The sequence below is a fragment of the Podarcis bocagei genome (genome assembly GCF_964188305.1).
Source record: "Podarcis bocagei genome assembly, chromosome: 16".
Lineage (NCBI taxonomy): Eukaryota > Metazoa > Chordata > Lepidosauria > Squamata > Lacertidae > Podarcis > Podarcis bocagei.
In genome coordinates, this window is record NC_138142.1 from 24,868,758 (window position 1) to 24,882,928 (window position 14,171).

General features: G+C 48.2%; 1 protein-coding gene across 3 annotated transcripts in view; it reads left to right on the forward strand.

The window, feature by feature from the left end:
* Positions 1 to 4,757: 4,757 nt before the first annotated feature.
* EHBP1L1 (EH domain binding protein 1 like 1) overlaps positions 4,758 to 14,171 on the forward strand; it is a 42,647-nt gene continuing 33,233 nt past the window's right edge. For 2 of the 3 annotated variants that reach the window (XM_081175413.1, XM_081175414.1), the window contains exon 1: positions 4,758 to 5,250. In XM_081175413.1, the coding sequence (XP_081031539.1) occupies positions 5,147 to 5,250 (104 nt within the window). In that variant the 5' untranslated portion in view covers positions 4,758 to 5,146. The remainder of the gene's footprint in view (positions 5,251 to 14,171) is intronic. The other variant, XM_081175416.1, reaches the window with a different exon arrangement.

The window sequence follows — 14,171 nt, forward strand, 5'->3', positions numbered from 1 at the left end:
AGGGAACTGACTCCGAAGAGGGCACATTCCTCTGTTCATTTCAAGCAGGACTTGAGGCCTTCCCAGCCAGCCCCTCTTGGCAATCCAACGCCGCTGCCTCTTTCTTCGCCCGAATTGGCCTACTCTGTCTGGGCAACTTTCTCAGAAACTTCAGCAGAAAACGAGGCGTCTCCAGATCCCTCTTTGCTATTCAGGCCCTGGGCCAAAGTCACCTGTAAGTCTTGCCCCAGGGGCAGCCGCACTCACCTGCTGTGTCAGGGTGAGCAGCCGGCTCTTGCCAGGCTGAGTCACAGGAAGGCTCTGTTTGTCCTGGGTGGGGCTGTCCGTCCCCCCCAAGTACTCCTCCCCACCTCTAGAGCTCTTGTGAGCACTGAGAAAAGCAAGAAACGCACTTTCCCAGCCACCAGGAACCTGTAGCTCTGCACAGGCTTGCTGCCATGAGAACCACTTTTCCACACCAGGCTTTCAAAGCGTGCTTGCACTTTCCTGACTAGGCTTTGGAGCGAGAGATGCCAAATGGGTCAGATAACTCCTTGGGCTGGATCAGCTTCTGTTGGCATGAAGGATGATGAAAGCTTTTGGCTTACACAGCATTCTTAACTGGAAGCTCACGTCCTGCACCACAGAGCGAAGCTCCGAGTGCTTAATTAAATGCTTGCCTTGGAACAGGTAGCAACAGATTCCAAATGAGCCTTAAGGATTCTTTATTAATTCCAGCTGCTGACTGCCACCACCCTCCCAAGGGCTCAACCGTGGGGAACCGCGCTAAAAACCGGAAAACACGCTCTGACAGCACATTGTTATTTTGGTGTGATGTCATGGACAAAGGACCTGGGTGGATTCACACAAATTCCTCCTGAGTCATGAAGTTTGCTTGTGTGGGCTTGGGCAAGCCACTGTTTCTCAGCGTAGCCTACCTTGCAGAGTTGTTGTGAAGTAAACAACGAGACAATCCTCTGAATTTGTTAGAGGAAAGGTGTGGTGCAAATATTAGAAATAATAATTGCCTTCCTGTTCACAGCTACCCCATAAGTGCCAGTGGCCCATTTGGTTGGCATCCTGTTTGCAAAGAGCCAGCCAGACTCCTGTGGGAAGCCGCATGACAGAGTGAGCTCCTGTTGCTCTGTCAAGCTCCTGCCAACCTAGCAGTTCAAAAGCACACCAGTGCAAGTAGATAAATAGGTACCGCTGCAGCGGGAAGGTAAATGGCATTTCCATGCACTCTGGCACTCATCACGGTGTCCCGTTGCGCCAGAAGTGGTTTAGTCATGCTGGCCACATGACCCGGAAAGCTGTCCGTGGACAAACGCCGGCTCCCTGGGCCTGAAAGCGGAGACGAGCGCCGCACCCCATAGTCGAATTCAGCTGGGCTTAACCATCCAGGGGTCATTTACCTTCACCTTTTACCTTCAGAGGCATGCTGCCTCCAGGAGTGGAGGTAGGACAAAGCCATAATAAATAGCAGATTTGATAACCTTAGAGACCTTCCAAGTGCCCCTATTTTCCAGGGACAGTCACAGTTTTACAGAAGCCATCCCAGTTTCTGATTTGATCCTGGAATGTCCTGCTTTTCCTTAGGACGTCCCTATTTTCATCGCAGAAATGTTGGAGGGTATGGACTTATGCAACCCCCTGCGCAAATGAAATAAGTAACAATACAACCTTTAGAATACATCTGAAGGCAGCCATGTCTAGGGAAGATTTTTAATGTTTTGTTATGCTTTTATATATGTTGGAAGCTGCCCAGAGTGACTGGGGCAACTCAGTAAGATGGGCAGGGTACAAATAATAAAATTATTATTACTGTGGAATAGAACATCCCTATTATCATTGGAGAAATGTTGGATGGTATGACCTTACACTCTATGGTACCAGAGGCAAAAGTGAGCAGAGCATCAATGCAAATCTTTGTACAGTAGGCTAGTTTCCCACACACAATCGCACAACCTTCTCTGCCCTCCATCTAGGCAAGCAAGAGGCATGATTGGAATTCAGGGACATGTAAGACAGGCAAAAACTCTCAAGGTACAAAGCCAGGGAAGACTTGGAAGAGTCAGAAGGCCACATGGAAAGGCGTGGAGGACCACATTTGGGCCTGAGGTTCCCCACCACTGAATTGCAGATTTTAACACACACACACCAACCTTATAAAAGTTTGCAATTGTGCAATAGTACCTAATGTTAAAAAAGCACTTCAGTGCAATTTTTTTAAAAATGATATTTATTAAGGTTTCAAAGAAAAATATTACATAAATAAAAAGAAAAGAAAAAAGACAGAAATAAGAATAAAAGAAAAATACAAAATACAAAAAAGATTAAAAAACACTTAAAGAAATACATCAATCTTTCCACCTTACATTCATTTCCTTGCTTCCCTGACCTCCTCACACCTCCCTTTTTTGTATTCTAATTCAGTTAGTTAATTCAGCAATTTCTTTCCCTCTTTGTTTTTATCTTAATCCTTTAACTTAATATATTATAACTTTGGATTCTCACCTGTTAATAATCCATTTTTACATACACCTTTATAACATTGCTGCTTAAACCACTTAACTTCATTCTGACATCATTCTAACATTCATTAATTTTGCAATATTTCTGCAAATAGTCTTTAAATTTCTTCCAATCTTCTTCCACCGACTCTTCTCCCTGGTCTCGGATTCTGCCAGTCATTTCCGCCAATTCCATGTAGTCCATCACCTTCATCTCCCATTCTTCCAGGGTGGGTAAATCTTGCGTCTTCCAATACTTTGCAATAAGTATTCTTGCTGCTGTTGTGGCATACATAAAGAAAATTTAAAAACGGGGGCGATTTTAAAAGAGCCTGCTCAGGTGCATTGCTACTCCCCCTCCATTATTATCATGGCAAATCACTAGTGTGGGTGGAGCCATAACAGGATATGCACAGACACACACACACACACACACCCCAATGTGAAAAGTCACTTGCAGTTGTGTGTTGCTTACAGTTAGTAGAGCTGTGATTGTGTGGGGATAGGTGAGCACCCCGTTTTAAACCACCCATTCTTTTGAAGGGTGTCACATTATTTAGGCTATTACACGAGCCTCGCCCCTCCCACTTGCCCTTCCGGAGCCTCTGGGACAGATTCTGTCCCTCGGTTGCTAAATTTGGGGTTGGTGAATTTCCATGACGAACCCGTCCCACCCAGGATGATGCCAGGATCAGTTTGGGATCAGTTTACGGGGTGCTTATTTATACCCTCTGAGCTAGAAGGCAAATATGTAAGAAGCCAAAGAAGCAGAGAGAGGGACGGAGGGAGGGGAAGGAAGGAAGGGATAGAGGCAGAGATGGCAGGCGAGGAAGGGAAGGAGGGAGGGCTGAGGAGTGTGATGAAAGCTCAGAATTTGAGGTGAAAGATTCAGAGACCTGGAATTTGGGGCCTGAAGTGGGCAACAAAACTTCAGAGCATGTCTGCTTGGGAGGATCCTTACTTTGTTTTTGTTATTTAAAAAACCATCCTGTCATACATTCTGGCCTGCAATATGATGAGGAAGGGGTGGGTAGTATTATTACCATTCTCTCTCCGAACCCTCCAAGGAACGCCTGTGGATGGCAGTGAGAATGTTACTGCTTGTTAATTAATGCTATTGATAGCCTGTTTTTCCTCCAAATAGCTCAAGGGGGCGCACACAGCCCCCTCTCATTTTATCCACACAGCAACCCTGTGAGGTAGGTTAGATTTGGTGGGGGGGGGTGAAAGTGACTAGCACGACCCAAGGTCATCTGTCTATCATCTGTTGTGGAAGAGCAGCCCCAGTGGTGAGGAGAAAAGGAATGGATGTGGCAGTGTGGTGCAGTGGTTAGGGTGTCAGACTACTAGGACCTGGGTGACCAGGGTTCAACCCCACCCCTCAGCCATGAAGCTCCATGGCAGCCTATCTCTCAGCCTAATCTACCTCACAGGGGTTTTGGGACCAGACTCAGGGAGAACCGGGTAGGTCCCCCCAAGTTGCTTGAAAGAAAAGTTGGACGTAAATGTAAAAAGGTTCAAAAGCGGCCTGGAGATCAACCCTTTCAGCATGCAGCCTTCTAACCCTCGATGGGAGGGATTATTTCATGGCAAGCAAAATGCACTCTGCACATGCTCAGAAGGCACCCTTCTCTCCACTACGTCTTTACTTAATCACATGGCCCTGGTCTTTGCCAAGCAGCATTGCCAGTTTTGCTGTTGACAAAGCGGGGTTGCCAGCTGGCCAGAATTTCTTCCTCCTCCTCCTCCTGGTTAATGGCCAACGCAGGAGAGTGTAGGGCCAGGAGGAGAGGGAGAGGAATTGCTCACTGTGGCGTCTTTTATTTATTTCCCTTTTTAATATACGGGAGTGGCTTGGGGGGAAAAAACATGGTACCCATCTGAGCAGGGGCGGGCAGACACTCTGCATGTGCCCAGAGGCACTATTTCCTAAGACAGGCTTTCTTCCTTACGCTGCTGCTCGGCCCAGCAGGCCGGCGTCTTGAAGCCATTTACGAACTTTGGTCGGGGTTGGGGAAGGGAGGAGGAGGCCGTCTGTTCATGGGCAGAAACAGCTCAGCGGAGGTTGGAACTTTTTATATGGCCAAAACGACGGAGCGCAAGCCCGAGGCCCAGAGGGAGCCCTTCTGAGGGTCTCTTTGCAGACACGCACCCCCGATATCCCGGGGTGGGTGCGGGTGCGGGTGCTGTAGCTGCCGTCAGCTGTCGCTCGCTCCCTTCTCTGCCTCGCTGCTGCTTCTCCCTCCCGCGCTCCGCCCTCTCCGTCTGAAGATCACACCCACAGCCCGTTTACCAGCGGCGGACGGAGACCGGGCTCCCCCCCCTCCGCTCTCTCTTCCTCTCCCCGCTTCGATGTCTGTAACTTTCTCGCTCTGCACCAACTTCCTCCCGGCCAGGTTTCCGCGGGCTGCGAGCCAGGCGTTCAGACGGCAGCAGCAGCAGGAGAAGGAGGCAAGCTCTCTGCAGACTGCTCTGCTCGCCCCGTCGGGGCTCGGGGTCAGGAGGAGACGCAGCAGCAGCAGCAGCAGCAGCGGGTGATGGGGGCCGAGCGGAGGGGCGCCGGTGGGGTGTGAAGAAGGCGGCGGCGGCGATCCACAGCTCTCCTCCGGGGCCGCAGCAGCGAGGCGACAGCCGCGGAAACCGACGGGGCGGCCATGAGTTCGGTGTGGAAGCGGCTCCAGCGCGTCGGCAAGCGGGCGGCCAAATTCCACTTCGTGGCCTGTTACCAGGAGCTGGTGGTAGAGTGCACCAAGAAATGGTGAGGCTGGGTGGGGCAGCGGGGCCGTGGGGTGGGGGAGAGGGAGAGACGGTGACTCAGGGTCTTGTGAGTACACGAGGAGGGGTTTTTTGGGGGCGGGGGGGGGGTCTGGACCCAGGAAGTGGAGAAAGGGGCGGGGAATGCACGAGCAATGGTGAAGGGGCGGGGTAGGGTTTCACAACTGCCTTTTAAGGTAGGCCGGTGTTGCTAATAAACCCAAGGGATATAATATATTATCATCCAGAATATAGAGTTGTTAGGGACTACGAGGGTCATCTAGTCCAGCCCCCTGCAATGCAGGAATCTTTTGACCATCTTGGGGCTCTAACCCACAACCCTGAGATTGAGTCTCATGATCTACCAACTACATTCTGTTCTATTCTATTTCATACTTTGTACGCACAAGAATACGCTAAAGCCTTCTAATTATATCTTGGTATAATTTTTTACAACGGCCCTGTGTTCATAAACCTGTATTGTAGGTGCAAAAGGTTGCGAGGGGAGGGGCAGTTTGGGGGAAGGGCTCCTCCAGGTGAGGGGCAGGGGCATGCTTTGTGTTTTAAAATGTCCCAGGTTGAAACCTGGACATTGCTAGGCAGGGCTGCAAAAGAGTCCAACACCCTGGAGAGCTGCTGCCAGTCAGTGTGGACAATACTGAGCCAAATGGACCAATAGCCTGTCTTGGTACTATAAGGCTTTTTCCCAGGTCCCTGCTTAAATCTGCCTTTTCTTCACAACCATGAGGACTAGAAGCTTACTTTATCTTTTATGGGAAGACCATAGCTCAGTGGTAGGGCAATACTTGTTGTCTTTGTCTTGCTTAGTAACCTTGTACTGTAGTTCATTGCTTCTTAATTCATATTGTTTATATTATCGCTTGATAGCACTGTATTTTTACAGTTGTACACTCCTCTGGTTTAGAAAAAAATTAAAATAAATAAGATCGTAGGACTGACTGCAATCATTTCCTGGTAAGGCTTGGAAATGTCTTCAGACCAGGAGAGCCAAGGGCCTTAATGGTATCATTAGACTCATCTAACTCTGCACTGGGATAATGAAAGTTGTAGTCCAATAACATGGCGGGGGGGGGGGCAAAGTTTCCCATCTCTGGTGCAGGCCTGACTCTGGGATAATGAAAATTGTAGTCCAATAACATGGCGGGGGGGGGGGGGCAAAGTTCCCCATCTCTGGTGCAGGCCTGACTCTGCATTAAGGCAGTTTCCTGTGTCGCTTTTGCGTGCCTAAGGCTACCTAGGCTTTTCATGGCAAAGATGAGATTTGCACCAGGGGCTGCCGGTTCCTTTGCAGGCCTTTTTAACCCAGTTTGCATTTCACAAGTTGTGTTCTAGGTTACGGGTAGAAGCTTGTGCACCAGGAAGTGGTAAATGGAGGTGAAAGGGAATCATGTTTTTATTGATTTAACCCATTTACGATGTTGCTAGTTTCCAAGTAGTTCAGAGTGGTTTGTGACATAAAAAACAACAACTCTGTGCAATCATGAAAACAACAGGAGAGGCAATTTTTTAAAAAATTGCATTTAAAAGCAATCAATGTACTGAATAAGCCCAGAAAATGACCCAGATTGGACAAATGCCTGTTAGAAGTGAAAGATGATTCTATGTTGAAACCCATCTGGAAAAGGTCTAGCAAATTTTGCCACAATTACAGAGCAGTCAGGGATGGAAAACCTGGAGGACGCAGGTGGCCCATCCGGTGGGGGGGGGATATCCTCATTCCCACCCCCCATGTAACAATTAGGTTTTCTATGTTTCAATTTTTACTCCGTTAGCTGCCTTGATTAAGCACCGTTTAGTGGAACATTGAGATGTGAATTTAACAAAGGAAGCAAATAAATAGTAACATGTATGACGTTTAGGCCTCTGTCGATGGGTGGGCTTTGCAAAACTTTCAGCTCTGGCACGTGGAATCGAACTCGGAAGCAAATGGGTAAACAATGCAACTGGTGCTGTGCAGAGCAGACCGAAATCTGGTTTTTGTCACACAGTAGCTGTAACAGGAAGACAGGGAGCTGCGCTCTGCGCCCGTTGATGCTTCTGCGCTGTCTTCAAGGGCAGACCCACGCAGAGCATTTGCTGAGGCAATCCAGCTTAGAAATTGCAGCAACCATGGTATCTTGGCATGTTGGGGGGTGGAATGAGGATGCTTGGGTGCCCACGATGCTAGGAGTAATGGTGAATTGGAAAAATGGGAAAAGAGGGAATTGCAAGGGGCCTCAGGCTCCAGGCCCAGCCCCTCCTCCCTGGCCACCCACCCCCTGAGTGCTTTTGACTGGCATGAGTAATTACAGTGGTACCTTGATTCTCAAATGCCTTGGTACTCCAACAACTTGGAACCCAAACACTGCAAACTCGGAAGTAAGTGTTCCGGTTTGTGAACGTTTTTCGGAAGCTGAACGTGCTCCATTTTGAGTGCCACGCTTCCGTTTTGAGTGTCACACTTCTGTTTTGAGTGTTACGCTGAGGTCTGTCTGTTTTTGCTATTGATATTTTTGCGTTTTTGCAGCTCTTTTTGTTTTGTTTTCTTGACTGTGTGGAACCCAGTTCAACTACTGATTGATTGATTGATTGATTGATTGCGTTACTGCAGTACATTGTTTATTGCTTTCATTTTATGGACCAATGGTCTTGTTAGATAGTAAAATTCATGTTGAATTTTAGGGGTTGTTTTTAAAAGTCTGAAACGGATTAATCTGTTTTGCATTACTTACTATGGGAAAGCGCGTCTTGGTTTTGGAACGCTTTGGTTTTGGAACAGACTTCCAGAACAGATTAAGTTTGAGAACCAAGGTACCACTGTATATAACATTTAGGGAACATCTGAAGGCAGCTCTCTATAGGGAAGCTTTTTAAGGTTGAATGTTTTATCATGTTTTTATATATGCTGCTAGCCGCACAGAGTCCCTGGGGCAACCCAGTCAGATGGGCGGGGTATAAATAATAAAAAATGTTATTGTTATTATTATTATTATTATTATTATTATTATTATTATTATTATTGCCAGAATAGGTGTATGTGTGGAAACCAGCCTTGTTGCACAAAAGTAAACATTAACATTCATTACTCTGACCATTTTGTTTCCAGTTCCGCCAAGCAATTGCATGCAGCCCCCAGGAAGGTGCCCAGAAGGGAAAAAGGACCTCTACCCCTGTTGTAAACTGTACAAGGGGCTATGTAAAGGGTTGTGGGGAGTGGGGGCTTGGTCCAAATGCAAGGGGACAGGTTAGAGATGGTGTCACTGGAGGAGTTCCTTCCCCTGTCCTACAAACTCCCAAGTTGGGGAGGGTGGAAGTGCAACTCCCTTGTATTCTAGGAAAATCTGGTGTCAGGGCTGGTTCAGCTGCAGATCAGACTCAGAGACGAGCAGTAAAGTTGATTCACTCTGTCGGGGAGGGCTCCCCCCCCCCCCCGGTGCTCTCTGAGCTCTCTGCTCTGCTACATGCAAAGCCCATGAAGACTTCTGTGGCCGTGAAGACAAAGGAGGAGTGGAGCTGAATACAGGCTCCTGTAAATCTGTTGCAGCCTCAGCCCCTACCTCCTCCTCAGCTGCCTATCCTGTGTCTGCAGCGCTTTCTGGCTCTTCTTCCCCTCTCTCCCTCAAGCCTGCTGCTGGTTCAGCATCCAACCATTCTGCCTCCCCTCCGTCCTCTGACCTGTCTTCCGTGTCCCACCACCACTCCCCTGGCTCTGAGGCTTCCCTAGGGGGTTCTCCACTGTTCCTTGTCCAGTCAGTCCCTGGCATCTGGTGGTCTTTCTAGGAGGTCGGTCATCTCATTTGAGTTCCTGCTTTGCCAGTCTAGTAAAGGTGTGAGCCTGAATGGATGGGTCATTGCTGCAGTAGGAAAGCAGCCTCTTCTCTTGGGCAGCAGGTTACTGTGCCATGCCAAGGACACCAGGGACAGCCATAGACATGAATCATAGAATCATAGAGTTGGAATAGACCACAAGGGCCATCGAGTCCAACCCCCTGCCAAGCAGGAAACACCATCAGAGCACTCCTGACATATGGTTGTCAAGCCTCTGCTTAAAGACCTCCAAAGAAGGAGACTCCACCACACTCCTTGGCAGCAAATTCCACTGTCGAACAGCTCTTACGGTCAGGAAGTTCTTCCTAATGTTTAGGTGGAATCTTCTTTCTTGTAGTTTGGATCCATTGCTCCGTGTCCGCTTCTCTGGAGCAGCAGAAAACAACCTTTCTCCCTCCTCTATGTGACATCCTTTTATATATTTGAACATGGCTATCATATCACCCCTTAACCTCCTCTTCTCCAGGCTAAACATGCCCAGCTCCCTTAGCTGTTCCTCATAAGGCATCGTTTCCAGGCCTTTGACCATTTTGGTTGCCCTCCTCTGGACACGTTCCAGTTTGTCAGTGTCCTTCTTGAACTGTGGTGCCCAGAACTGGACACAGTACTCCAGATGAGGTCTGACCAGAGCAGAATACAGTGGCACTATTACTTCCCTTGATCTAGATGCTATACTCCTATTGATGCAGCCCAGAATTGCATTGGCTTTTTTAGCTGCCGCGTCACACTGTTGGCTCATGTCAAGTTTGTGGTCAGCCAAGACTCCTAGATCCTTTTCACATGTACTGCTCTCAAGCCAGGTGTCACCCATCTTGTATTTGTGCCTCTCATTTTTTTTGCCCAAGTGCAAAAGACACTGACATTGCTAGCCTGAAAGTTTCTTTGCAGTGGTCAGGAAGGGAAAGCAGTACTGAGCCTGACCTCCTTGCCTGAGGCTGATTCTTTCTCTCCACTCCACAAGGTGCTGTCTGTGCCATCCGACTGGCTGGGGCCGTCTGTCTTCCAGGTTAACTGATGTCACTTGCAAAATTCCTGTTTTGAGACTCGTGCCTGTCATTGCAGACATTTCTGGGTTAGACAAATCCCAGGCCTGGCTTGGAATAAGGCAGCTTCCTCTGTGCTGAGCCATGAGGAACTAGCAGCTGAGTTTGCATTTCCCCCTCCTCCCTCCCAGTCCCTTTTTCCTTTTGTGTTGTGTCTTTTAGATTATAAGCTTCAGGAAAGAGCATACAGTGGTACCTCGGGTTACAAACACCTCAGGTTACAAACACTATGGGTTACAGACTCCGCTAACCCGGAAGTAGTACCTTGGGTTAATAACTTTATCTCAGGATGAGAACAGAATTTGTGTGCTGGCAGCAGGAGGCCCCATTAGCTAAAGTGGTCCCTAGGTTAAGAACTGTTTCAGGTTAAGAACGGACCTCTGGAATGAATTAAGTTCATAACCAGAGGTACCACTGTATCTTATTACTACTGGTCTTTGTAAACTTCTCTGGAAGCCTTCTTAAACTGAAGAGCAGGGTAAAAATGCTTTAAAGAATGAAGAAACGGTTATTATTTTAAATCAGTGCTTTGTTCAGAACTAGAGAGCTGGAATCTTGCTTTAGGTTCAGGGTGATAAGCAAAAGTCAGCAGCAAAGCATCTGCCTATGCTTGCAAAAAGGACCCAGGTTATAGTTCAGTTGGTAGAGCATGAGAGTCTTAATCTCAGGATTCGGGGTTAGAACATTGGGCAAAAGATTTCTGCATTGGAGGGGGTTGGATTAGATGATCCTTGTGGTTCCCTCCAACTCTACAATTCTATGATTCTAGCAGATCAGGTAGTAAGTAGTGGGGAAAACTTCCTTGTCTCTGGACAGCTGTCACCAGTCACAGAAGGATGGACCAGTAGATGGACTTTGTAGAAGATAACTTCCTAAGCGCTCAATGAGCACAGTCAGCGGAGCAGCATGAACACTCAGGGAAGATGCTGTTTCTCAGTTGCTGAGCTCCTTAGCATCTCCCCAAGAAAAGCCATCTGCTGGTGATATCTGTTCAAGCTTCAGAGACTTGAAGGAAACAGGACAAGCCTCTCAAACCTACCTAGGATGCTGATCTTAGACGAGGATGTACTCTGCCCATGCTCTGAGTCACTTCTTCCTTCTCTTTTGCTTTGCATGTTCCTGGTTTGAGTTCTGACATATATGATGTGCTGGAGGTTTGCATTCAGAATAGTGGAAGAAAGAGGAAGAAGATTAGGGCAGAAGGGGCAAGATCTGGCGTTCTGTGCTGAAATACACTAGTTTGTGCTGGTAGGGGCTGATGGGAGTTGTAGTCCTAAACATCTGGATGGTACCAGGTGGGAGAAGGCTGACTTTATATAGTTACTTTTTCTTTTTTAAAGTGGTGGGCAGGTGAGATGCTGGAGGTCAGGCCTACTCCTCATGTCTAGACCCCCCCCCGCAACAAACTCCACTGGGAGATGAGCCGGTTGCCAGACTCTGGGAGTTGCAGACAGACTGCTATGGTGGAGGAGCAGGCGAATAAGGACACACACCCCTCCCCTCATTCTGACATGGCAAAGGCCTTATAAGGGACTCGGGAAATGATAAATATTTAGTCATTGCAGAGCTAAAAATGGAAAAGGGAGGGCTGAAATTTCAGGGTGTGTGTGTGTTAGGATAACAGGAACGCTGCAAAAAATGGAAACAGGAGGGAGGGAATGTGGGTTGTCTCAGATGGGAAGAGCAGGGACCTGGCCGAGTGGGAGTGTGGAGTCTGTCCTCCCCTTGGGGGTAATCTGACTTCAGAGCTCTTGGATTCCTCAAGTTATTTCCAGTACTTTTGCTGGTCCTCAGCCACACCCTCATTCCCATGACTTGGCTAGATTTTTTTTTGGGGGGGGGACCATTCAGCCACACAGAACTTTGCTCAAACCCAGTACTTTTCTTTCCCTTTCTCTTTTTAAAGCCTTGACTTAAGGGTGTTTACCTTCAATTTCACTAATGGTGCTGAACTAGGCACTCAGCACATGTACAGGAACACATTTTTTTGCTACCGGCCTGAGATGCTGTGTTGATTTTGAGGGGCCATCCCTGGCTCTGAATCATAGAATTTGTATAGTTGGAAGAGAGGACCACAAGGGTCATCTAGTCTAACCCCCTGCAATGCAGGGATGCTTTACTCAACATGGGGCTCAAACCCATGACCCTGAGATTGAGAGTCTCATGCTCTAGCTATCTCCAGAGCTCACAGGACCAAGCTCCTAGAACAGGGGCAGGAAACCTGCATCCCTTCAGATGTTGGATTCCCATCTCTCCGCTTCTGCAGTTGCCTTGGCCAAATGAGGGATGATGGGAGTTGTAGTCCAGAACACTAGGATATGGAAGGTCAAGAAGAGTTTATTAGCAGACTTGGGGTGAGGAAACGAGGCAAAGCATCCACCTGCTACCCTGAAACATTACAGAAATGATTTAAATATAATTGTAATTATCTGATGTTGGCATTACAAAAGGATACAGATTTACACCCAGCCAAAGCAGCAGTGCAGGCTGGGGTCAATGGGAATTGTAGCCCGAAGCAGCACCCAGTAGGGGAATAGTCTGCTCAAGACCCTGTTTTCCAGCACCAGAGCCAAACACAGCTGCAAAATGGAAAAAAATCTTGAAGAACAAGGGTACCTCTGGGCATGCCAAGAGTGTGTGTTTGTTCTGTTGCTTCCTCCTACATGGTGTAGGACGCAGGTGGTGCTGTAGTCTAAACCACTGAGCTTCTTGGGCTTGCCGATTGGAAGGTCGGCAGTTTGAACCCCTGCAACGTGGTGAGCTCCAGTAGCTCTGTCCCAGCTCCTGTCAACCTTGCAGTTCGAAAGCACGCCAGTGCAAGTAGATAAATAGGTACCACTGTGGCAGGAAGGTAAACGGTGTTTCCTTGCACTCTGGCTTCCATCACGGTGTTTCGTTGCGCCAGAAGTGGTTTAGTCATGCTGGCCACATGACCCGGAAAGCTGTCTGTGGACAAACACCGGCCCCCTCGGCCTGAAGGCAGCGAGATGAGCACTGCAACCCCATAGTCACCTTTGACTGTCCGGGGTCCTTGACCTTTACCTTACCTACACAGTGTAGCCTTAGTTGGGTCCTTACACACTGGAGCTTGGGGGTCAACTTGACCTCCAGCCCCTCGTTCCAAGATTAACCTTTGCCTTGAGGCCTCCTCTCATGGGGATCTTTGCCCCTCTGGCTCTCCATTCTGGGTGAAAGTGGAGAGTCCTGCAAGGCTGTTCTGTGATGAAGAGAAGGACGCTTGGTGGGTGTATTGGGTTTCCTCACTGCGCCCAGATTTAACCCAGCACCTGCAGCGGATTTATGACTGCTAGCCCCCAGGGGCTAAAATTAGCCTTTGGACACTAGCCCAGAAGAATTATAGAGGATATTAAGATGAAGCTGGGCATCACTTTCATAAACAGGTGTGTGTGTGTGTGTGTGTGTGTGTGTGTGTGTGTGTGTGTAGTGCACTGTATGTTGTGATTGGGGAGCACAGGGCAGGGGGATCTGCGGTCCTCCAGATGTTGCTGAACTTCAGCTGTCATCAGCCCAGAGCCTGCATGGCCCATGGTCAGGGGGTCATAGGAGCTGGGCTCCCAAAACATCTGGAAGGCCACAAGTCCCTCACCCCCTGCTATAGCAGTGTTATAAATTAGCCAGGTGCTAGGCGCGTTTTTTGACTGGCGCGGGTCCAACTGCGACCATGTGGAAATCTATGGATGCCATGTTGGCGACTGGGGGAAGCAAAATGTAACTAAGAGGATCTGAAATATTTTCCTTGAAGCTTGGATTTGCTTTATTCTGAATTGACTTATTTGATGTTTTAGTGTGTTGTAAACTGCTTTAAGATATGTTCTTTAAAATATAAAGTGTTATAGAAATGCAATGAAAAATAATGGAAGGAGGCACCCGGGGAACATTTAGGGGACTAGCCTAGTCCCCTTAGTCCAGTAACTGCACAAAACTGCTCAGAACATGCCTCAGGATCTTCACATGTTCTTCCTGGCAAAGAGGAAGCCAGGACACCTGGGTCCTTTTCAGAACCAGGGAAGTCTGTTGGGTTAAATCCAGTTTG